The 25,494-nt window shown below is 36.8% G+C and overlaps 1 protein-coding gene across 4 annotated transcripts in view; it reads left to right on the forward strand.

The window, feature by feature from the left end:
* The window catches only part of ASH1L (ASH1 like histone lysine methyltransferase), a 206,190-nt gene that overhangs the window by 19,725 nt on the left and 160,971 nt on the right, over positions 1–25,494 (forward strand). For all 4 annotated transcript variants that reach the window (XM_082650630.1, XM_082650633.1, XM_082650631.1 and 1 more), the window contains one exon: positions 6,770–7,290. In XM_082650630.1, the coding sequence (XP_082506756.1) occupies positions 6,871–7,290 (420 nt within the window). In that variant the 5' untranslated portion in view covers positions 6,770–6,870. The remainder of the gene's footprint in view (positions 1–6,769; positions 7,291–25,494) is intronic.

Consider the following 25,494-nt stretch of genomic DNA (forward strand, 5'->3'; position numbering starts at 1 on the left):
ATCCAAAGGTCAGTATGAAAGCATCCAAAGGTTTTAAGCGGAGAAATGACATAATTAGATTATTTTTAAAATCATCCTTCTGGCTGGAGGAAGGGACTGGAGGAGAGCAAGGTGGATATACAAAGGAGTTAGAAGGCCACTACTATATTTTGGGTAGGAATTGTTTTTTTGGACAACTCAGTGGCAGTGGAATAGGAACTATGTGTAATCAAAAATTATTTACGTGGTTTTCACAGGTTTTGGTGTTAGGTTGAGAAGTCAAGTATGATCCCCACATTTCTGTGACTACTTAGCTAATATGATATATTCTAAGAAATATTATGGTCATTTATAAGAATTTTAAAGAGCATGAAACCCAGGACAAATTAAAATGCACAATGAGCTATGAATTTTTAAAAGTTTTGTATAGTTAATTTATATCTGGTTTTGAATGTTGAGAAATACAACAATGATTACAGTCTCTAACTATGTTTAATAAAGACCACAAAGGAAAATGAAAATTTATCATAGATGAGTCAAGCTAGATTTTACTTATTTTAAGCTAAAAATCTGCAAACATTGTTTAGTCTGCATTGTGTTAATTTTAGATATGTACTTATCCAAAAAAAATGTTATTTTTACGTATTAGGGAAAGTTAATAAGATAAATTACCTTTCTTACCAAGTTAAAACTAAAACTTATAAAACTTTTATTTTATGTTCATATATTGTCATACTGCCTCCCTCTGTATATATCATGTGCCTATATTTCCATCTGTCTACTTGACCTTTCTACTTAAATGTTTCACAGGCATCTAAAATTAAACACGTTTATTACTGAACTCTTGATCTCCCCTTCTGTGTCATTCTGGCAAACAACTTATAGAATGCTAGCCCCGTGAGGGCAGGATTTTTGTGTTTTTTTGCAGTGCTCTGTAAGTTTCTGTTACATAATGAGCACTTAGTAAATATTTGTTTAAGGAGTGTCTAAATGGTACCACCATACAATTCTATGATTGCTCAAGTCTTCGTATTTTATTTCCCTCCCCTACTACTTCTTACTGATAAATCATATCTATTATACCTCTAAAATATCTCTTAATCCATCCATTCTTTAAAATTTTCCAGTGCTACTACCCTAATCTGTCAATCTTATGACTGTTATTCCAGAATCAACTTTTACTATTTTTCGAATCATTCTCCCACAGCAACCAGAGAAGTTTTCTTAAAATGTAAATTGTATCATTACTCTCCTTTTCAGAGCTTCTTTTTGAATTCCATATCTTTCATGTAGGCCAACAAGACCTTCTGCAAGCTATTTTCGTTTAACATTCCATTTTCGTATTGTGCTGTTCTCCATTTGGTTTACCTACTGTTAACCTTTACAGTCTCAGGGAGTTTTTACACCCACTGTTCCCTATTTTTGGATCATTTTCACCTCCACATTTTGCCTGACTATTCCCTGCTCGTACTGGGTCTCAGCTTATAGTTACATGTTTTTCTAAGATATGTTCCCTGCCCCTCCACGTTTCCTTGATATACTACCTCACATAGTAGTACCTTCACATTTATTAGGAGTTATATGTATTTGTATGATCAGTCATTCATTTGTATCCCCTGCTAAATTTGAAGTTCATGACACCAAGGACTATATTTGTATTACTTATGACTATATCTACAATGGGTATCACAATTCTCAAAACATATTTAGAGACTGTGAAAATATTTATTGAATGGATGAAGGGATAGATTAAGAATGGTGAATCCATAAAGGAAATGGTGGACTGGTTAGAGAGGTAGTTGGAGAGCCAGTAGAATGTGTGATCATAGCAGCCCGGTGAGAGTTTCAAATATCAAATATGCCAAATGTAGCAGAGAGGAGTAATAAGATGAGGACTAAAAATGATCTTTGGGAGGCAGAATAACACAGTGTTTAAGAGGAGCCAGGCAGACCTAGACTCTACCTTTTATTGGCTGTTAACTTGTCTTTTCATCTCTAAAAAGAGAAGAATAATAGTAACTACCTCATGGTGATTGTGAGGCTTAAAATGAGATAATCTGTATAAAATTTTTAGCATAGAGCTTTGCACATATTAAGAGCTCAGTAAAACTTTGGTATTTTTATTATTTTTAAATTGCTAATGCTAAACCCACTGTAAGGACTCAATATTTGTAGTACTTAGAAAATATATACAGTTGACACTTGAACAGAACGGGGGTTAGGGGCGCTGACCCTCCAAGCCGTCGAAAGTCCACATAGTCAGCCCTCTGTATATGCGGTTCCTCCACGTCTGTGGATTCAACCAACTGCAAATCATGTAGTACTGTAGTGTTTACTATTGAAGAAATCTTCATTTAAGTGGACCTGTGCAGTTCAAACCCTTGTTGTTCAAGGGTCAACTGTAATTAGCAGTTTTCTAAAAAGTTTGTTCATAGCTAAAATGATCTGGGAAAAAGGGCTTCATGCGGTAGATTAATGTTAGTTTCCCTTGAATTTGGGCTAGACTGTTTTGGATTGTTTCAATGGTCTGAAAATGTAAATCCCAAAGTTGCACGTGAGATGAATGTTGAATTTGCCTCTTTGAGCGTGAATGAAGAGATTCTAGCATTCTTAGTTCTGTGTTTCTCCTTGCAACTGTGTTTTAAATTGAATGTATTATAGTAGGAACCAGAATAAGTTGTGTAACAACATAGCATCCTTGCCCCTGGATGGAAGACCTAGATTGTATAGATACATCTTTCCAAAAGCTGAAAGAATATCATTCACAAAGAACATTGCTTTGAAAATTCAAAAACAACGTCTGGCAGCTGCTGTAGGGACTGCTTTTCAGGCAGTTTACATTTAGTAGATAAAAGCATTCTTTGTTGTGAAGTATCTTCAGAACTTGGATTTATCTTTACTAGAAACACTTAAATTTGGTATGTGGAGTTTGCCAATCATGATTTTCCAGTCTTACTGCCTAAGTGGATTCACAGAATATGCCCAAAGGATACTATTCTTTTTTCTCCTTGATCAAGTTAAGGAAATGTAATAGTTCTCTATTCCTACATACATTTCTAGGGTAGTGATCAATATTTTCAAATTAATTTCCTTTTCAGTTTATTGATACTCTGCTATTATTTAATAATCTGTGTCACTTGGTTTAGTTTTTTCCATTTTTAAAATGAAGAGAATCATGCTCTCCAAACCCTTCTCTGGAATGTTTTGAGAGTGAGTAAGTGCTGGTAAAAAATGCTTTGAGTTCTTTGGAAGAAATACAGAAATTCTACTTTATATATTTATAAATATACATTAAGACTTCTGTAATTCTTCCATTATGAAAATCAAAAATTATAGGGAAATTTTAAAATGTGTGTACTTGTGAGTAGTGTATGTAAAAGTAGTTGTTTTTGTATAAATTATTATTTGTTTTTATTCCAAAAAGGATTTCTTTTAATAACTAACCAATAAGATATTTGGCAGGTCCATCAGTTCACCATTAGTAACACGAAACCCTGGATGGGCATTTGAATTTAAGAAACAAGAAAGAGGAGGGAAAAAACTAGAAAAGGAATAAATTGAAGCCAATAACATGTAACCCACATAAGGCATGGAGTTAATTTAAATATTTATTGACTACCACCTATGTGCCAGGTACCGTTCTTGATGCTAGAATAGTACATTGAACCAAATTGACAAAAATCTACTTCCATGTGGACTTTACATTCCAATGGAAGCGTGTAGACAATAAATAAATATATTGTACACCAGATGGTGAAAAGAGCACAGGAGAAATAAAACAGGATGAGTGTGAGAAGAGGTGGGATGGGTGTTTTTCTATTTTGTAAAGGGAATGCCTCTTCTATAAGTTATATTTAGGCAAAGACATGATGGAAGTGACAGAGCAAACCATGCAGTGATCTGGGGAAAGGGTTTTCTAGTCAGGTAGAATAGTAAGTGCAAAGGCCCTTAGATAGTATTTTCGTTGAATTTGAAAAACAGAAGAGTACCTGTGCCCCTCCCCCCCTTCTTGGAACTAAGTGGGGAGACTGGTAGGAGATGGAAGAGAAGTAGAGGGGATTGTAGGGAATTTAGACCATTGTAAAGACTTTGGCTTTTACTTTGAGTAAAATGGGAAGCCATTGAAAGGGTTTTTGAGCAGAGGAGTGACATGATATGATACAGGCTTTAAAAAGATTATCCTGCTGTTGAGAAGACTATAAAGAGATACAAAGGCTGAAACAAGGAACCAGTCAGGAGGTTATTGAAATAAATAGTACAGGGCAGATATTATCAGTTGGATCTGATTGGTAGCTGTCAAATTAGTGAGAAATAGGTTCCACATATATTTTGAGGGTAAAGAAGACTTTTCTGACCGAGTGGACATATGGGGCATTAGAAAAAGAAAGGAATCACAGATGATTCAAAATTTTTGGTCTAAATATTTCTGGTTGGAGTTTCATTTATTGAGATGACTAAGCCTGTGGGAAGAACAGATTTGGGGAGCTTGGCGAAGGTGAATTGACTTTGGACATGTTAAGCTTGAAGTGCCTAATTATTAACTATCTAGTCAGCGTGTCAAGTAGGCATTTAAATATATGAATCTGGAGTTCCAGGAGGGGTCTCAGCTGTTCTCTGTCTGGACATAGAAATTTTTGAATCATCTGTGTTAGATGGCATTTAAATTCAAAAGACTGGATCTGGTCATTTAGGAAGTTAGTGTAGACAGAAAAGGAAAGAGCACGCCCTGGGGGCACTCCAGTGTTTATAGAGTTAGGGGAGAAAAAGAAGAACTGGCAAAGAAGACTCCTTAATCAAACACTTTAGTACTTCTGCACTGAAGTGTATGACTGTTCATAGAAATTGTGGTAATTAAGACCAAAATGGATCCAGATCAGGTCAGGTCACATTTTGTCACTAGGGTGTTACGAGAAAACTTTTGATTTTCAGAGTTTTGAATTTCAGGATGTGAACACATCGTGGGGAAGACAGGACTTTGTACTTTTAAAGGAAAGAAAGCACATGGCACAGAAGCAGAAATGAACATGATTTGTTAGGGACAGTAAAGAAAACAGAATTTTTAAAAAATATTTATTTATTTATTTATTTCGCTGTGTGGGGTCTTAGTTGTGGCACGCGGGATCTTTGTTGAGGTATGCGAACTCTTAGTTGCAGCATGTGGGATCTAGCTCCCTGATGAGGGATCAAACCCGGGGCCCCTGCATTGGGAGCTTGGAGTCTTAGCCACTGGAGCACCAGGGAAGTTGAAGAAAACTGAATTGACTAAATCATAGAGGATGTGTGTTGGGAAGTAAGGAAAGATTAGTTTGAGAAGTTAGAGCCAGATTACGAAGAGCCTTGAATGCTATTGTGAAGTGTTAATATATGAAGTGGTAGACAACAAGAATAATTGTCATATGCAGTTGATTTGAAAATTACTCTTTCAGCTGTTTGTGTGAATGAATAGAATAGGAATACACTTTAGTCAGTTGGCCAGTATTTGTTGAGTACCTACTTAAAATGCTGCTAGCACTGCTAATAAAATCGTCGGCACCTTCTATTGAGCCTTGCTGAGTGCCAGTCATGGGGCTATGCATTCTACTTACATTTCTTGTAGGAGTTGTAAAAGTTGTATCATATGATCTTTGCCTTTGAAACTCTTATAATCTTGTTGAAAGAAAAGTCTTAAGGCACATAGTTTAAACTATAAAATATTCTACTGCATAAATGGAACTTTCTGAGGGATAGGATGTTCTTTTTTTTTCCAGATACTGGTCCTGGATCTTGATTTGGATATATGCTTGAAATAAAGGCTAGTCTGTCAGTCCTCAAGAATAGTGAATTATTTTGTTTTGGTTTTATATTCTCTAGTCACTAGATTATATGCCAATCCTGTACGGTTTCCTGAGGATCTTTATTTATGAGAAGGGGGTTGCCCTGTGTGGATTATTCAGATTCTCTGTTAAGGTGTACAAACTATTGTAAAATAATAAATCTACGTTCTGGTTTTAAAATAATTTATAGATTTGGGAGATTGAAGCATGACCGCTGACTATTTGCTATTGGGAAAACGTGTGAAAATATATTTCTGCTGTTTAGAGTTTTTATAACAATTGTTCTAAATCATTTATATAATTATTTAATGTTTGTCTTTCTCACTAGAGTATAAGGCTTGTAAATTTAGGAATTGGATCTGTTTTGTTGAATACTGTATTTCCAGGGTGTTGCACAGTGCCTGGCACATGATAGGTGTTTAGAAATACTTTTTAATGAATGAATGAGTAAATGAATTCAGAGTTGAATTGTAAACCAGCAATAGAGATAATTCCAGCCTAAGAGTCCTAACCTAAAAAGTCTACCATCTCTTATAAAAAATATTGGAGTGCTGAAACCAGCCCAAAACATGGTTCTTTGCCTTCGGTGAAATTGATTTTATTTAACTAAAACGTAAGAAACACATTCCTTTGAAACTGAGGAGTGTTAAAATATATGATATTATTTTTATCTTAGACTGTGTTTGCTTTACTGTCAGTTGCAGAAGCTTGTTGCTTGAGTTAGAACAGTGGATCTTAAACATTGATTTGCACCATACCACTACAGCTTATTTATGATATCTGGAGAATAATAAACTTATTCTGAAATTTAAATTTATTTATAACTAAATGAATTTAAATCCATTTTGAAGGGCATTTTGATCCATTTTAACTGATTTTCGGTTCTTCCTGATCTTCTTCTCCTCCCCCTATACCCACTTCTCATGTTAATAATTGCCTCTGTTCTGATAAATTTTTTGTTATGGTCTATCCTGCAGAGAAAGAGATGCTGGTTGCCAGTTTTGGAGATCCCTGTTTTTTATGGAACACAGTTCTGTAAAATTTTCATAAGATTCCTTGGCAATAACATACACTTGTGATGGACCCTAGAAATACTGCTATGTTAGGATTGGGTTCTGATTCCGAAGGATTTTCAAGAAAGAGTCCCTCTGCCATCAGTACTGGTACACTGGTCAGCAAGAGAGAAGTAGAGCTAGAGAACAACACAAAGGAGGAAGAGGACCTTCGCAAGTGGAATCGGGAAAGAACCATCGAAGCAGGGAAAGATGATGGTTTGACTGATGCACAGCAACAGTTTTCAGTGAAAGAAACAAACTTTTCAGAGGGAAATTTAAAATTGAAAATTGGCCTTCAGGCTAAGAGAACTAAAAAACCTCCAAAGAACTTGGAGAACTATGTATGTCGACCTGCCATAAAAACAACTATCAAGCACCCAAGGAAAGCACTTAAAAGTGGGAAGATGACAGATGAAAAGAATGAGCACTGTCCTTCAAAGCGGGTAAGTAGAATTCCCAACAATATGTGATGATTAACAATCTTTGGATTTCTCTATTAATTTTTATCGAACCTACGTACATATTTTAGGAATTTTGATTTTAATCTTTTTATGTTATTTCCAAATAGTATGTTTTGTGAGCCAAAACAGGCCTTGAGGCTTGTCACAGATATGAGTGATGGTATAACCATGTATGCACTTGTAAAATTACGGCAAATATTTTAAATGGGGTATATCCAGATTGCTGCTCCTACATGGCCTAGTGGAAAGAATATTGATTGGATTTTTAGTTAGGAAACCTAGAGTTGAATCTTGCCCTCCTGTTTACTAACAATGTGACTATAGACAAATTAATAGAGAAGAAACTGAGGCTTAAAGATATTAAATGATTACAAAACCACCTACCTTTCAGGATGGTTCTATTCCTGCTGCCCTCAAGAATTTTCGGAAGGTCGATTAAAAAATTTTTATCTAGACCTTTTTACTTGAGACAATGTTAGAGATTGTCTTGCACAGCTAATTTTTAAAGGGCTTTGAGATGATTGTCTTTAGTAATCTTTCTATAGTATTTTTTTTTTTTTTTTTTTTGTGGTACGCGGGCCTCTCACTGCTGTGGCCTCTCCTGTTGCGGAGCACAGGCTCCGGATGCGCAGGCTCAGCAGCCATGGCTCATGGGCCCAGCCGCTCCGCGGCATGTGGGATCCTCCCAGACCGGGGCACGAACCTGCGTCCCCTGCGTCGGCAGGCGGACTCTCAACCACTGCGCCACCAGGGAAGCCCTATAGTATTTTTTTAATAGTGCTAATAATGAGGTTTTGTACTGAAAGGATTTCACCCACAATACATATTCTTAATATATAAGTAGTTTATATCCCACTTATATTATTTGTAACAGAATATAGTTTGTGGTTCCTGAGGAAAGCTATCTGTATACTTAAAACACTGTTGGTAATGGGTTAGGTGTTTATTTTTCCAACAGTTACTTTAGCATAGGATGTTGACTATATTACTGCCCTCTAAATTAGTTCTTCATAAACGATGGAAGGAGCATGAATTACAGAGTCAGAACCAAATTCAAATCCTGGCTTAATAACTATACACAGGCAATTTGGTTTATCTTAACTGAGCTGTGGTTTCCTCATTTATAACATGGGGCTATTAATGCCTGTATTAAATGGGTATATAAAGAATTAAATTTCAGTAGCCAAGACATACAACCCAAGTACCAATCAACAGACGATTGGCTTAAGAAGATGTAGTGTGCACGTATGTATGTATGTAGATGTGTGTGTGTATATATGCATATATACATATATGCTTTTATATATACACACACACACACACACACACACACAGGGGAATATTACTCATCCATAAAAAAGAAATAAATATTGCCATTTGCAGCAACATGGATAGACCTAGAGAATATTTTACTTAGTGAAGTAAGTCAGACAGAGACAAATATTATTTGGTATGACTTATATGTGGAATCTAAAAATAATATAAATGAATCTTTATATATAACAGAAACAGACTCATAGACATAGAAAACAAATTTATGGTTACCAAGGGGTAGACAGAGGGACAGAGGGACAAATTAGGAGTATGGGATTAACAGATACAAACCACTATACATGAAGCAGATAAGCAATAAGGATTTACTATATAGAGCAGGGAATTATATTCAATATCTTGTAATAACCTGTAATGGAATATAATCTAAAAAAAAAACTGAGTCAGTTTGCTGTATATCTGAAATGAACACAATATTGTAGGTCAACTGTACTTCAATTTAAAAAAAGAATTAAATTTATATATAGTAGTTAGCATGTGGTGGATTCTTGTGAATGTTCTTTTTACAGCCTAAGGTGTTGCTTTACAAGGGATCTCTGGAAGGGTTTGGTTATCTGTACTTGCTCTCAGCATATGATGGTCTGAAGAATTTTGTGTTTGTTTGGATGCGTTTTTACATAGTTCTTACTAGCTTCTCTGAAGGGTTCATGACTCCAAAAAGATTAAGCATCAGTGGCTAAGGAGAGAAAGATGCACTGTTATGAGGCATGTTGGTAGTCTAAGAAAGCTTGGGAGTTTTGTTTTATTTATTTTAAAGCAACCAAAACATTTCCCCCCAATTCTTCAAAAAGTAGTTGGGTTTTTGTCCGTGCATTCATTCATTCATTCATTTATTTATTTATTTATGGCTGTGTTGGGTCTTTGTTGCTGTGCGCTGGCTTTCTCTAGTTGTGGTGAGCAGGGGCTACTCTTCTTGTGGTGCGTGGGCTTCTCATTGCGGTGGCTTCTCTTGTTGCAGAGCACGGGCTCTAGGCACACAGGCTTCAGTAGTTGTGGCTCGCGGGCTCAGTACTTGTGGTTCACGGGCTCAGTTGCTCCGTGGCCTGTGGGATCTTCCCAGACCAGGGCTTGAACCCATGTCCCCTGCATTGGCAGGCAGATTCTTAACCACTGCACCACCAGGCAAGTCCGTCAGTGCTGCTTTTAAGCAAATATTAAGCCTTAAATTTCTAGTAAAAACATAGAAATATAGATCATAGATTTTATTTCTTAATCAAACTTTTCTTTCAACAATGTTCAGAGGACAAAAACAAGACCCTCTGAAAAAATAATTTGCTATCCTGGTTAGTACTAACTCATTGATAACTGTTGATGTAATTTTTAATGACAAAACTCAAGTTCAGGTTCAAAAATGAAATTTTCCGTTTCTTGAATTATGTGACATATTGTTAAATTTATAGTAGTTTACTTACGGATTCTATTATTTAGAGTGATTCAAATATGTCATTTAGTTTTTAAAAATTTCAATCCACAGTTTAGTAACTGGCATGTTAATAACTAAAGTTTAAAGTTTATTTTATTTTTTTGAAAAGTATTAGATGCTCTTCATGTCATATAAGTTATAGATTTTAAGGGTCCGATTTTTGGTTCTTTTAATGTATTTTCCCCTAGTTTTATTGCGATATAATTGACATACAGCACTGTTTAAGTTTAAGATGTATTTGGTTTATTTTTCATTACTTTTGAGATTTATCTTTCTGTATTACATTTTGGCAAAACTAAAAAATGTCATAACATTCAGTGTTGGCAAGAATATAGGGGAAACAACCACTCTCATGCCCTGTTGCTGGGGAGTATATTGATACTGTACTTTAAAAAAAAGAACATTCATTCATTCATTCCACGCCTGGTCTTAGTTGCAGCACGTTGGGTCTTTTTTAGTTGCGGCATGTGGACTTCTTAGTTGTGCCATGCAGACTCTTAGTAGCGCTATGCATGTGGGATCTAGTTCCCTGACTAGGGATCGAACCCAGACCCCCTGCATTGGGAGCACAGAGTCTTACCCATTGGACTACCAGGGAAGTCCCGATACCATACTTTTTAAATTTTTTTATTTTTGGCTGTGTTGGGTCTTCGTTGCTGTGCGCGAGCTTTCTCTAGTTGCAGTGAGCAGGGGCTACTCTTTGTTGCAGTGCATGGGCTTCTCATTGCGGTGGCTTGTCTTTGCTGTGGAGCATGGGCTCTAGGCACGTGGGCTTCAGTAGTTGTGGCACACGGGCTCAATAGTTGTGGCTCGCGGGCTCTAGGGCTTAGTTGCTCCGTGGCATGTGGGATCTTCCCGGATCAGGGCTCGAATTCATGTCCCCTGCATTGGCAGGCGGATTCTTAACCACTGCGCCACCAGGGAAGTCCCAGATGCCGTACTTTTTGAGAGTAGTTTGCTTGTATCTGTCATAATTAAAAATGGTCAATTCCTTGATTCCGCACTGTCACTTCTAAGAAACTATCTTACAGAATACTTGCAAGTATATACCAAGATATTTGTGTAAGATATTTATTAGAAGTATAGATTCCTGATACGTTCTTATTGGTTCTGACTCAGTATGTCTGGGTATTTTTTAAAATATCTTTATTGAGATATATATAACTCACATATCATACCATCCACCCATTTAAACTGTACAATTCAGTGGTTTTTGATATATTACATTATTAACTTTTTAAAAATTGTTGTAAAATATATTAATATAGAATTTGCCATTTTGGTCATTAAGTGTAAATTCAGTATCACTAATTCCATTCACAGTGTTGTGCAACCATCCCCACTATCTGATTCCAAAACCTTCTTATCACCCCAAACAGAAATTCTGTAACCATTAAACAATAACTCTGTATTGCCCCTCCACTAAGCCTCTGGTAACCTATAATCTACTTTCTGTCTCTATGAAATTGTCTATTCTAGGTACCTCATATAAGTGGAATCATACAATGTTTGTCCTCTTGTGTCTGGCTTATTTCACTTAGCATAATGTCTTCAAGTTCATCCATGTTGTAGCATATACCAGAAATACTTTTTATGTCTGAATAATGTTCCATTGTACGTTTATACCACTTTGTGTTTATCCATTCATCATCTGTGGACACTTGGATTGCTTCCACATTTTGGCTATTGGAAAATATGCTGCAGTGAACATTCGTGTACAGACATCTGTTTGAATTCCTGCATTCTATTCCTTTGGGTAATATACTTAGGAGTAGTATTGCTGGATCCTATGATAAGTCTGTATCTTTTTGAGGAATTGTCAAACTATTTTCCATAGCACCTATACCATTTCATATTCCCACCAGCAATGCATGGGGGTTTCAGTTACTCCAAATCCTCATCACTGCGTTTTATTTTCTGTGTGTGTGTGTATATGTGTATGTATGTGTATTTTAAATAATAGCCATCCTAAGGGGTATGAAGTTGTATCTCACTGTGGTTTTACTTTGCATTTCCCTGATGACTAATGGGGCTTATTGAGCTTATTGACTATTTGTATTGAGCTTATTGACTATTTGTATATCTTCCTTGGAGAAATGTCTGTTTAAGTCTTTTGACTGCTTTTGAATTTTGGATTTTTTGTTGCTGTTGCTGAGTTTTCAGGGTTCTAGATATATGAGTTGCTAATATTTTTTTCCCATTCTGTGGGTTGTCTTTTTCCTCTCTCTTGATAGTGTCCTGATACATAGACGTTTTCAGTGTTAATGAACTCCAATTTGTCTGTTTTTGTTTTGATTTTTTTTGTGTGTTTTTTTTTTTTTTTGCGATACGCGGGCCTCTCACTGTTGTGGAGCACAGGCTCCGGACGCGCAGGCTCAGCAGCCATGGCTCACCGGCCCAGCCACTCCGCAGCATGTGGGATCTTCCTGGACCGGGGCACGAACCCATGTCCCCTGCATCGGCAGGCGGACTCTCAACCACTGCACCACCAGAGAAGCCCCAATTTGTCTGTTTTTTTTTTTTCTATTGCCAGTGCTTTGGTGTCATAGCAAAGATATCACTGCCAAATCTAACATCATGAAGATTTTCCCCTATGTTGTCTTCCAAGGGTTTTACAGTCCTGGCTCTTACATTTAGGTCTTTGAGAGATTTTCAGGTATCCCTCTCACCCTGAACTTGCTCTCTGAATTCAGAAACTGATTAAGATAGCAAGAGATACTTCGGACATGGGAAACTCATATAAAAAATTTAATGTATACGAGTATGGATATTGGACTAGTAACTATTATTTTGATTAGGTAATACACTCCTATGATTCAGAATTTAAAAGATAAAAAAGGAAACAATGAAACATTGTTACCATCATTACCCTTCTCTCCCCTCAAATCCATTTTGGAGTTTCCTTTTAGGCAATCATGTGACAACCCCATGCTAACTATGATAACTAGCTAAGCAGAACAACCATTTCTCAACCAAAATGAAGAAAAACTGTTCTGTGTATTGAAATTGTCTTACTTGGAAAATAAATATGAGCAAGTTGTTTGGAACCAAAATTGGTGCAAAGAAGCTTCCAGGAACAAAACTACAACATCAGTGCTTTTGATATCTCCCAGAAATATATTACATATATATACAAGCAAATGCAAGTAATCCCTTCCCCCCCAATTTAAAAATATAAATGGTACTATACTGTACACACGGTTTTGTGTCATTGTTTTTTCCACTTAAATAGTGTGTTAGCATATTGTGGAGGATTTTCCTGTATGAAACTAAGAGAGCTTCTTTAGCCCTTTGGAATATGGGTGACGAATATTTTTTTTTCCAGTTTGTCATTTGTTTTTAGACCTTGCTTATTTTTTATTTTGCCATGCAGAAGTCTTTAGTTTTTTACTGAATTTAATTAATCTTTCCTTTTATGGCTTCTAGAATTTGACATATAACTAGAAGGGCCTTCACTCTTAAGTTTATAAAAGATCTCCTTATATTTTGTAATAGGAGTTTTTTAATGTTTCATTTTTTCATTATTATTATTTTTGGCCGCAGATCTTAGTTCCCCAGCCAGGGATTGAACCCAGGTCCACAGCAGTGAAAGCTCAAGTTGTAACCACTGGACTGCTAGGGAATTCCCTTATGTTTCATTTTAAATATATAAATATTTGATCCATTTGGAGTTTATAATGATGTGTAATATGAGTTGTGGATCCAAGTTTATCTTTTTCCAAATAGCTGCAAGTTGTCTCAACCCTTTTATTAAGTTTTTTTTAGTCCTCAGATTTGAGACACTACCTTTACCATACACTGAATTTCCATGTGTACTTGAGTCTGGTCTGATTTCCCACTTTGTGTCATTGGTCTCTATTTGCCAGCATAATAGTTTTAATTATTATGTTTCATATCTGGTAGGGTTAATCCTTCCTCATTACTCATATTTAAGAGTGTTCCTTGCATTATTGCCTATTAGTTTATAAGCTTTATGTGATTTTTAATAAAAATAGAACTTTTTTCTAGAACTTGTCCAATTGATTATAAAGTTCATATTTTGTTCATCTTTATCTGTGGTTGAACTTGGAACCTAATTGGTTCTCCTTCAGAAGCTCTGAATTTGCTTTGCCAGGAATTAGGGTGTGTTAGTAACACCTTTCCTGGGGGAGAGCCCCATTTTACCCCTAGGCCATGGATTGGTACGTTTACCCTCTGGGCAACTACGCCTACTTAGATCACCCTTCTTTTTTCTTTTCTTTTGGTACCCTTGGAGATTTTTCTTACTTCCTGTGAGGCCACAGTGCAACAAACTTGGCATCTTATGCTGGATTGAGTTATTTTATTGTAGTAGACGGACCTTTATGCTATTTAGCCTGTCTTATGGCTAGAGTGGAAATCACCTGATTGTTTTATAAGAAATACGTTCATTATTAATTTTAAAATAGATTTTCCTGTCTCATTTTTGTTTTGTCTATGGTGGAAAGGCATATTTTCTTTTAAATTTCCTGTAAAAATTTGGATTTGGCTGTCTTGCCAACTTCATGTTGTGTCTGTGTCATTTCATAAGTTGTCAGAATGGTATAGTCATTCTTCTGCAGTATTTTAGAAAGTGAAAGTAGGGAAGTCATTATATTTACTTGTATTTATCACACACCAACTTAAAAGGAGAAGAGGCAGTGTTAAAATTTACAGCTGTAATTATAATTTCCCTGCCAAAAGATAGTTTTCTGTTTAGAAAAAAAATGAGTGTGCTGACTTAATAGATTATTTAAGAAACAGTCCTTTGGAGATGTAATTTTGAGTTTCAGTAAAGTGATTTTTATGGAGAATTATTAAAACCCTCAGTGAATCCAAGTAGTCTAATTAAGGTCTGTTGGCCTAAGATTTTATTAAATTATAGAACTGATAGATTAATGTAGGTTCTTTAGTAAGAAAATACACAGATAATAACATTTATCTCTGTTCTTGCTCCGTATGGTTAATTTGCCTAGCAGTCTTTAAATTGTTTCACACAAATTCCAATTGTTTTGAAATGAAATGTTGAGGAAAAAAATGAGTTTGATATTACTTAGGTTTTGGCTTTTCTTTCCTTGGCATACCTGTTAAACAGCAGTAATTTATCAGGTTTTCTGCATATAGTAGTTCCTTTAAATTGTGCCCTATATTAGATTAGCCTGATTTTAGATAAAATAGATAAAATATATATAATTTTAATTGAGATACAATTCAAATACCATAAAATTCACTCTTTTAAAGTGTACAGTTGAGAGGTTTTTAGTATATTCAGTATATTAGCTACATACAGAGGTGTGCAACGATCACCACTGTCTAATTTCAGAACATTTTCATTACCTTAAGTGTGTATTTTTATTTTGTCTATTACACTTTAGAAAACTAATCATAGGACTAATATTTTACTTTGTACTTTTCACAAAGGAGGGTCACATTTTGTATCACTTAATTTTGAACATAATCTCTTGTCTAGACTCATAACATTCTTTTATTTATTTATTCCTCCATAAAATATTTGAGTGCCTGTCATGTGCAGTAAATGAGTAATTATGATGTAATATGATAACTTCCATAATAGAAATACATATGGAGTGTTTATGGAATCAGTATTGTTGGGAGAAGGTAATGAGCAGGAGAATATGCATGGAAAGCTTTACAGAGGAACTCATTTAAAATTAGATGTTGACATCTTTGTTAGAAATTGCTAGAAAGAGAAGGACTTTGGGGGCAAAGTAAATAGTAAAGGGCAAAGGCGGTTTTAACATGTCTCCTAGATGTTTGTCAGTTGTGCTGTAAAACAAGAATTTGACAGTCCTTTAGTGTAGGTGAGTACTAAGAAAATAATAAAGAATGGAAGACAGGTGGGGAACTTATCACCTCTTCGTATTGCACTCAAAAATTAAGGGAACCTCCACTTCACTTTTTGTCTACTTTTTCTTTGTATCAGATTTTTGGTTGAAGTTTTTTTCTCTGATCTGACTTACAAAGTAAGTTTTAACCTGAAAATCATAAAGTGTTGTTTTTAATGCTATAAGATTTTATTTATCTATCTATCTATTTATTTATTTATGGCTGAGTTGGGTCTTTGTTGCTGGGCGCGGGCTTTCTCTAGTTGCGGAGAGTGGGGGCTACTCTTCCTTGTGGTGCACAGGCTTCTCATTGCGGTGGCTTCTCTTGTTTCGGAGCATGGGCTGTAGGCGTGCGGGCTCCGGCAGTTGTGGCTCACGGGCTCTAGAGCGCACGCTCAGTAGTTGTAGCGCACAGGCTTAGTTGCTCTGCGGCATGTGGGATCTTCCTGGACCAGGGCTCGAACCCGTGTCCCTTGCATTGGCAGGTGGATTCTTAACCACTGCACCCAGGGAACCCCAATGCTATCAGATATTAAAGCAGAAATTGCATGACCATACCGATTTGTTCGTGGGATTTTTTCTTTGTTTTTAAAGTTTTGTGATCCTGTTTTATATTAGTATTCCTCTTAGAAAGAGGAAACATTTTAAAGTTAAAATGATTGATTTTTGGGAAAGTTTTTCTGTTTGAAGAATTTAGGATTACTTGTAGTAAGTAGGAACCCTATCATTTATAACTGTAATGTTAAATATTACCAAAGTTATAGTACCTGAATTTTATTTTATAAATCTGTTAATAGTGAACTACCTTGGTCTTCATACAGTGGTGAAAGTCAAGCAGGAATAATATTGGAGCAGATTGGTAGAGCTTTTTGAGGACACAGAACTGCAACAGCAGATGGCATTAGAGATCAGGTTTAAGGATGAGTTGCAGGGATTTAACTGTTAAGGGGGGAAGGGAAGTGAGGTACATTGAGGATTCAGGGTACAGCTGGCAAAGCTCAGAATGACCCTTGGGTGTTGTTGGTCTGTTTAAAGGTATATGTTTATTTTTTTTTTGAAACCAACTATTTCAAAATCTAGCAATTAAGAATTCTCTTCCAAGAAGAAAGGGAAATTTTTGTTGTATGCAAGATAACTCCTCCTTCCCTCCCCCAGCTAAAAGCTGGAAAAATATGAAGGTGTCATACAAGATCTATTTAATATAGCCTTTGCTTCTTCATTATAAATAAGTATCACTTTGCACCAGCAAGTGCCTAATGTTAGATGTTAAGAGAGGTATATATGATTGGGTAAAGACCTACCAGGGAAAGGGGCAATAGTTTGCATATTAACTGTGGCTTCCTTGGAACCCCTTAATATAAATATGAGTTTTTCTCCAAGCTGGATTTATGGTGTTCCTAAAGGCTTTGGTTTCTCCAAAATCTGTTAGCTAAATTGAGAGAATACCGATCAGTAAAAGAAGGTAATGTCTCAAAGATGTCAGAAATAAGTAATGTTAATGAGAAATAGTGATGAGAACTCACTCTTTAAACAAAATAGGTTTTGAACTGTTAAATTTGGTCTTTTTCTACTCTTTTTATTTTTTTATTTTATTTTTATTTTTTTTGCGGTACGCGGGCCTCTCACTGCTGTGGCCTCTCCCATTGTGGAGCACAGGCTCCGAGGCCATGGCTCACGGGCCCAGCCGCTCCGTGGCATGTGGGATCCTCCCAGACCGGGGCACGAACCCATGTCCCCTGCATCGGCAGGTGGACTCTCAACCACTGCGCCACCAGGGAAGCCCTCTACTCTTTATTTTTTAACAGCCAAGTCCTGATCTGCTATGTATATGTTACCTTCATTTTTGGAAAACATTTCAAAGTCAAGTATACATGCTTGCAATAAAGTTCTGCTACTATATTAGGAAGTCAGAGTTTAGGAGGTGCACAAAAGCATTTTGACAAAAACTCACAAATGGTAAGTATATATACGAGAATACTTTAGCTGTTTTTAGCCAAGCTACATAGAATTACTAACATCTGAGTACATATGTGAAGGCAAAAAGACGATCCTAATAACTGCAGGATTCAGTAGTAATCTTCACTGTAAAAACAGTGAAACAAGATGGAACCTGCTTCTGAACCCCACCTTTTCATTTTTTGGCAAAATTGCTGAATGTGATTATCTTGTAGTTCCTTGTCTAGCCCTTGATTGCATGGGTAGGGAGTTACAGAAGACTGCTGAAGAAATCACAGGTAGATACTGAAAATTACAAGCCAAAGGCAGGGGAGCTTGGTAACTTCTCTTGTTTGGTAATTATGACCGTTAGGAATTCTCAAACAAGTAGAAATTTTCCTAGGCATACTTGGTGACATTTTTTCCTTCTTTTTCAGCTTCGAAGATAAAGATGAGAAATTAGAAGAATAAATTTAAGGTTACTAAGTTCCTAAATAACAAGCAAAAAGAAAGAAGTTTCAGTATACAGTAGAGAGAGGAAGTAGGATGAGGGAGTGGAAAGAGTTAGCTCAGATGTCACCCAATTCTTTTTTTTTTTTTTTTTTTTTTTTTTTTGCGCTACGCGGGCCTCTCACTGTTGTGGCCTCTCCCGTTGGGAGCACAGGCTCCGGACGCACAGGCTCAGCAGCCATGGCTCACGGGCCCAGCCGCTCCATGGCATGTGGGATCCTCCCGGACCGGGGCATGAACCCGTGTCCCCTGCATTGGCAGGCGGGACAACTAAGCCCGTGCACCACAACTACTGAGCCTGTGCGCTCTAGGGCCCACATGCTGCAACTACTGAAGCCTGCACGCCTAGAGCCTGTGCTCTGCAACAAGAGAAGCCACCACAATGAGAAGCCTGCGCACCGCAACGAAGAGTAGCCCCCACTTGTCACAACTAGAGAAAGTCCACGTGCCACAACGAAGACCCAACGCAGCCAAAAAAAAGTTCAGTAAGATTATGGACTGTGGGTTTATATCTGTAAGCATAAAACAAATACTACCACCACCACCAAAAATACTGCCCTTAAAATATAGCTTGGGGATAAGAGAATAGGTTTGCCTAGTCCGAAGATGGTGCTTGTACACATAACTTTCATAACTGAACTACTCATAAATATTTTCTCTTCTTTCATTTACTGAAAGTTTATGTTAAAACTTTTAGGTCTTTTCAAAACAACCTATAGGTAGTTAATTTTAAGAAGTAAGTATTATTGGTAGTAATGCTATGACTTGTGGCTGTTTCATGAATTTCCTGGTAAGGCACAACTTTGGTTACTACCCTTATAATAGGTCAAACAAAAACTTTCCTTTAAGTATTTTGTCACAACACAGAGTGGTGAACTAAGTTGCCTATGTTATCTTCATTTAAAAACAACCCCACATTAGGCTCTTAGTTTAAGAAAACATTTTTAGTAGTCAAATACCTTTTGAATGCATTTAGCACATCTTAGTGACTCATCCACTTAAAGGTGATACCAGATTGTTACCAAGCAAGGGCTCTGTGCCCACCAGAAAGCCAAACTCTGACAGCAGGTGTTTGCAACAAAGTAAGTGCTTATTTGCAGGGCCCCAAGCAAGGAGAATGAGCAGCTCACGGGTTGGGTTGGTGATAAGGTAACAGGGTGATGGGTTGGTGATAAGGTAACAGGGTGATATTCAGAAATCCCAGCCTTCTTTTTCCAGCCAGTCTGGGGTCTGTAATGCTTGTGGTCAGCATGTAGTCACCATCTTCCACCTGGGTGGGGCATCTTAGTTTTTAAAGAACAACTCAGAGATATACACCAGATTGTTATCTGTATCCCTTCAGGAGGAACTAGGAATCCTGTGACCCTATTGCCCTAATCCCTGTGACCCTATTGCCCTAATCGTTAACTGCTTGAGCCTACTCTTTGGAACTCCTGGAAGCCTAGGAGACTTTTTTTTCCCTACAAACAAGAAACAGGGACACGGAGGTGCTTTTGTACCCAGGAAGGCTCCACAGGGTCCTACTTGGTTTCAGTACCCCCTTTTCTTTGGTACTCCTCAGTCCTCAGTCCTGAGGGGAACAGGGGTGGGACAAGAAAGGGAATAAAGTTTTGGATAGAGAGATTAGTCATAAACTCAGTATGAACTTGGTTTTAGGGAGACTTTGTCTCCAGATGAGCCCACGTGAAACTGTTTTATTCTTACTGCTATCTGGTTTATGTTTACCCAGTGCCTTTTTTTTTTTCAACCAGTTTTCTTTGTGTTTAGGCTCCTTAGCTCTTATCAGTGAATTTGAGACTTGCTAAATAGAAGATGGTCACATTCTTTTTACCTGTAACTTTTGAGCTGAGTGCCATCTGTGAGTTTAGTCTTATACCAACTTATGAAAAGGTCCGGAGTACAAGTCCGCATTATCCCACTGGAATTCTGTTGTCTTACCTTCATACTGATTGTTTGCTTTGGAAGCTGCTTGAGCTAGAATTATTTTGTAGTAGAGAAGAAGAGAACGGTTGGCATAGAGCCCAGCTTCTCCAGGGCAGAGGCTATTATGCAAATTCTCCCAGATCTTCACATTTCAGTAAAGCCTTCTTTTCTCCCTTTAACACACACAAAACAGACTGCTAATGGGGCAGCCACGATCTCCTAAGCCTTGGAGACAAAACGAGGAAGGTGCCACTCTTTTCCCAAAATACCATCAATTGTAGAAGCATATGCTTCCATAAATGGAGGGGAAGAGCAGATCCCTTCTATTGCACTGTATGGCTTCTGTTATAAATGTACCAGGAAGATTAAAACTACCATAATTAGTTTCATCAGGTTCAGCCTCAATTCTTGCTTTCATTTTGTAGTAGAAACTTCTCTAATCAGTGCTGCTTCTGGCTGATTGAGCAGTTCACTTTCTTTTAAAGTGTAGCATGTTAGGGATATGTGCTTGAGTCTCTATTATGGTTTGTTTTAATGGTGTACATAATGAGGTATGGTAAATGTGAATGTTTCTCTTTTCATTGTTGATCTTGCTAATGGAAAAAGTCATTATTGAAACAAATTGATAGAAGGCATAACTTCCTTAGTACCAGAGAATTAAGCTTAAGTATCATCACGTTGACTCACTAATTCACATGCTGCTTTTTATGGTTGTCTGTTCATATCTTTATTTCATTTTAATGACTGTAAATCATTCCAGAGATGCTCACATATAGACTGCTCCATACGTGCACATTGCTAATAAATTCTGAGGTACAGCTGCAGAGAAATGAATGAAGAGTTTTGGGGAGACATCAGAATTAAAGGCCCTATATGATGAGATAACAAACTTTTATGAAACTTCATGAGTAGGGACAAAAGGTTGAACAAATGATGAAAGAGACGTTTCTTCCTGCCTGACCTCACTTTGTGAGTCTAAACCACTGAAGACATTGTTCTAAATTGCCCCTCTTTCCCAATTAGTAGATAGGGATTTGGGGGGAGAAATCCTGAGAGAAAGAGTATAGATTAATTTAGATATGTGCTATGGTGGTGATTTTACACTTTAGGAATAAACTAGGTGTACAGAAGAATCTAAAGACTTTGTTTCCTCTGCTGTTGATACCTGGGACAGATTGGCATCTAAATGTTCCTTAAATTATATTCAGTAGCAAGAAGAGCTACTCCATATTATTATTACTATTCTTTTACTATAATATTTTCTGAAGGAATTAAACTTCCTGTAGTAATATGTTTTGGTTGACTCTTGATTGTAATAGGGGCGATATAGTAAGAATGAGCTTGATTTTGGGCTTCAGTCCAGAATATAGAGTTCAAGTGCAGCACCTAATTAATGGTTTTGTAATTTAAGAAAAGCCCATAGTGGTCTGCTTTTGAAAAGAAAAATTTTGTGATTTTATATTAAAATACTTGACTTAATTATCTATATGTTAAATTTTCTTTAATAATTTATTTTGGGACTCCTCCCCCATCCCCCATTCTCAGATGTTTTGGTTCTCTCTTTGACTGTATGTCACAAACTTAACCTTTGCACATTTCTTTTCTTTCTTTTTTTTTCTTTTTTTTTTGCGGTACGCGGGCCTCTCACTGTTGTGGCCTCTCCCGTTGCGGAGCACAGGCTCCAGACGCGCAGGCTCAGCGGCCATGGCTCACGGGCCTAGCCGCTCCGTGGCATGTGGGATCTTCCCGGACCAGGGCACAAACCCGTGCCCCCTGCATCAGCAGGCGGACTCTCAACCACTGCACCACCAGGGAAGCCCTTCTTTGCACATTTCTTGAAGATGTTTTCTGAATATTTTCATAAGTAGAGTTAAGATTCTTGCCTTACTTATAGCTCTAATTTTTAACATAGTTCTGCAAGTAGTTTATGTTCCATACAATCACTTGGGAAAAATTTGTCCATAAGCATTTTTCTTTACAGTTTTTAGTGCTTGTCCTAGAGTTTGCAGTATACATTTACAACTAATCTAAGTCCACTTTAAAATAACCCTGTATTGCTTCACAGATACCTTATAATAATAAAATAACACAAATTCCTCCCTTTCATTCCTTGTCTCTTGTATCATTACTGTCATTCATTTCAGTTATACACAAGGATATACGTACACATCATACATTATTGAATATGTTGTTGCTATTATTTTAAATACACTGTTTTCTGTTAGATCAATTAAGAATAAGAAAAGTAGGGAATTCCCTGGTGGTCTAGTCTAGTGGTTAGGACTCTGTGCTTCTACTGCAGGGGGCATGGGTTCAGTCCCCGGTGGGGGAACTAAGATCCCACATGCCACGCGGTGCGGCCAAAAAAAAAGAGAGAATAAGAAAAAGAAAAGTTTTTATTTTACCTTCACTTCTTCTTCTCCAGTGGTCTTTTTTTCTTTATGTAGATCCAAGTTTCTGACCTATGTCATTTTCCTTCTCTCTAAAGAACTTCTTTTAATACCTTGCAAGACAAGTCTACTGGCAACAAATGCCCTCAATTTTTGTTTGTTAGAGAAAGTCTTTGTTTCTTCCTCACTTGTAAAGGATAATTTCACAGGTTACAGAATTCTAGGTTATTTTTTTCCTTCCAACACTTTAAATATTTCACTCCACTCTTCTTGCTTGCATGGTTTCCGAGGAGAAGTTGGATGTAATTCTTAGTTTTGCTCATTTGTAGCTAAGAAGACAGTCTTTAGTCCTATGATTAGGTCTCAATCTTTTGGTTAGCCTGTACCTCTAGACTGTAAACTTCACAGATACTTTTCGGTGCCCCCTCCCCTCTTAGGTAGGACAGGATAGCTAGAGTGGGCTAGAGTTGGATCATTTCCTCCCCCAGATCAGTTAGGCTTTGTTAAATCCCAGCAGGTTAGGCTCTGGTTAATAGTTTCTCCTGAGGGCAGACCTTGTTAGGAACCAAATGGTGTGGCATATTTCAAAGTGGTTCATTTTCCCCTCCCACAGCGGGAATTAAGAGGGGACTTTTCTCATCTTGCGAACCTCTCAGAGATCCAGGAGATAAAACTCATAAAACTGTGGGGGAATCACAATAACTGAGTCCTCCTGGAGTTTTCAACTCTCAAACTTGTGTACATTGAGCAATTTGTCAGAGTTCAGGTTTCCCTACCCCAGCGCTCACTCATTCCACCAGGGTCTCAGCTTATGGGTTTCTGCTCTGGTAAATGATGATTCTCTGTCAGTCACTGCGTTTTGGGGGCAGTAGTTTGCTCTGTGACCTCACTTCTATTATGGATATAAATGGTTGATTTTTAAGTTTGTTTAACTTTTCACTTGTTGTTAGGACAGAATGGTAACCTCCAAGCTTCTCCATAAACCTGTAATCAACAAACATTGCAAATAGAATTGTATATAATTGGTTTACAAGAGGATGAAATTGTGAATTTCCATCTACATCTCAGCTTTCATTGTATGCAGACTAGTTTCAAAATCTTCCACGTAATAATAGAATGATAGGAGGAACTTTCCAGCACATATCATGATGAATAAAAATGAATATATAAGGCACATCACTGTTTTAGTGGGTTCCAGTAAACAAACTACTTTGAATAAGTTTTCCTGTGTTGATATTGTTATCTATAGAGTGTAACTTTAAAGCTTTTCTGTGTTCAGGTGCTCTTTTTTAACATGTAATAAGGCTATGCCTTTCTGTTTCATTAATTTAAGTACATGACAAGTTAACTTCAGAATCTCTTAGTATAGCAAGAATGATGAAAATAGCCTACTATATTTCTGTTTACAGACTAATTCTGTAACTGAAATTCTATGCTATAATTCTCTAAACACACAACTTGAGGACCTGAGTAAAACATCCTATTCTTAATTCCCAAATCATAAGTTAGGAGCTCATAAACTTCACTGTGATTGTTCTGATAACAGTATCAAATAATAATTTAAATTATTTTTCCTTTTTTTTAACTGATTTTCCTATTCTATACAAATTTTTTTTTCAGTCAGATTCATTCTGTTGTTATGGCATGTGAGTTGCAGATATCTTTCAGCAAACAATCAAAACAGAATTTTAACTTTATCATCCCTTGCTGTCAAGCATGCATGTCTGATTTATGAGATACAGAAGCAGCATATTTAATTATATCATTAACATTTTGTTCACAGCAGGGTGAGATATTAGGAACAAGTTTTTCAATAAAATGTTTTCTCAAAAGAACTTTGCAACTTGAGCAAATCTCAAAATTTTTTTGTCATCAACTACAGAGAATGATTGGCGGTTTGTAGAAACACTTCAAAAAGCTTATTCAAATTTTACGCCTCATGAATCGTCTCCATAAAGACATTTTAAGGCATTTAATTTTTTTGTATGGAATGAGAATAACCCTTGTTTAAGATGTTTTGTTCTCCTTTAACATTTTCTTCTTTTTTATACTATTTCTTATTATGTCTAGATTAAAGTTGAATTACAGTGGATAAAGATGATTTATTTTGGAGTTTCTCTTGTGAAATTTTGAGCCAAATTGACGTTTTGCTTTTATTTAATTTTCCCACAATGTGAATAATTCCCAAATAGTAATTTTCTTGAAAGGCTCAAGGATTGCTGAGAGTAAAATACTTCACTTAAAGGTTAATACGTTTAATGTTATTTAGCTTAGTGTACTAAAATTTTAGGAAGATTAGAATTATGATATAGAGGACTTCCCTGGTGGTCCAGGGGTAAAGATTCTGCCTTCCAGTGCAGGGGACGCGGGTTCGATCCCTGGTCGGGGAACTAAGATCGCACATGCCATGGAGCAACTAAGCCTTTGCACCACAACTGCTGAGCTCATGCACCTCAATGAAAGATCCCACGTGCCTCAATAAAAAGATCCCACATGCTGCAACTAAGACCTGATGCAGATAAAATAATAATAATAAATAAATCATAAAAAATTATGATATAAATGCAGTTCTTATTATTCTGTCTTATATGATTATTTAAATTTTATTAGCATTTATTTACTTATTTAATATATTTATTTATTTTTGTCTGCGTTGTGTATTCGTTGCTGAATGTGAGCTTTCTCCAATTGCGGCAAGTGGAGACTACTCTTCATTGTGGTGAGTGGGCTTCTCACTGTGGTGGCTTCTCTTGTTGCAGAGTACGGGCTCTAGGTGCGTGGGCTTCAGTAGTTGTGGTTTGCAGGCTCTAGAGCGCAGGCTTAGTAGTTG

Source organism: Grampus griseus (assembly GCF_964374135.1).
Source record: "Grampus griseus genome assembly, chromosome: 1".
NCBI classification, from domain to species: Eukaryota; Metazoa; Chordata; class Mammalia; order Artiodactyla; family Delphinidae; genus Grampus; species Grampus griseus.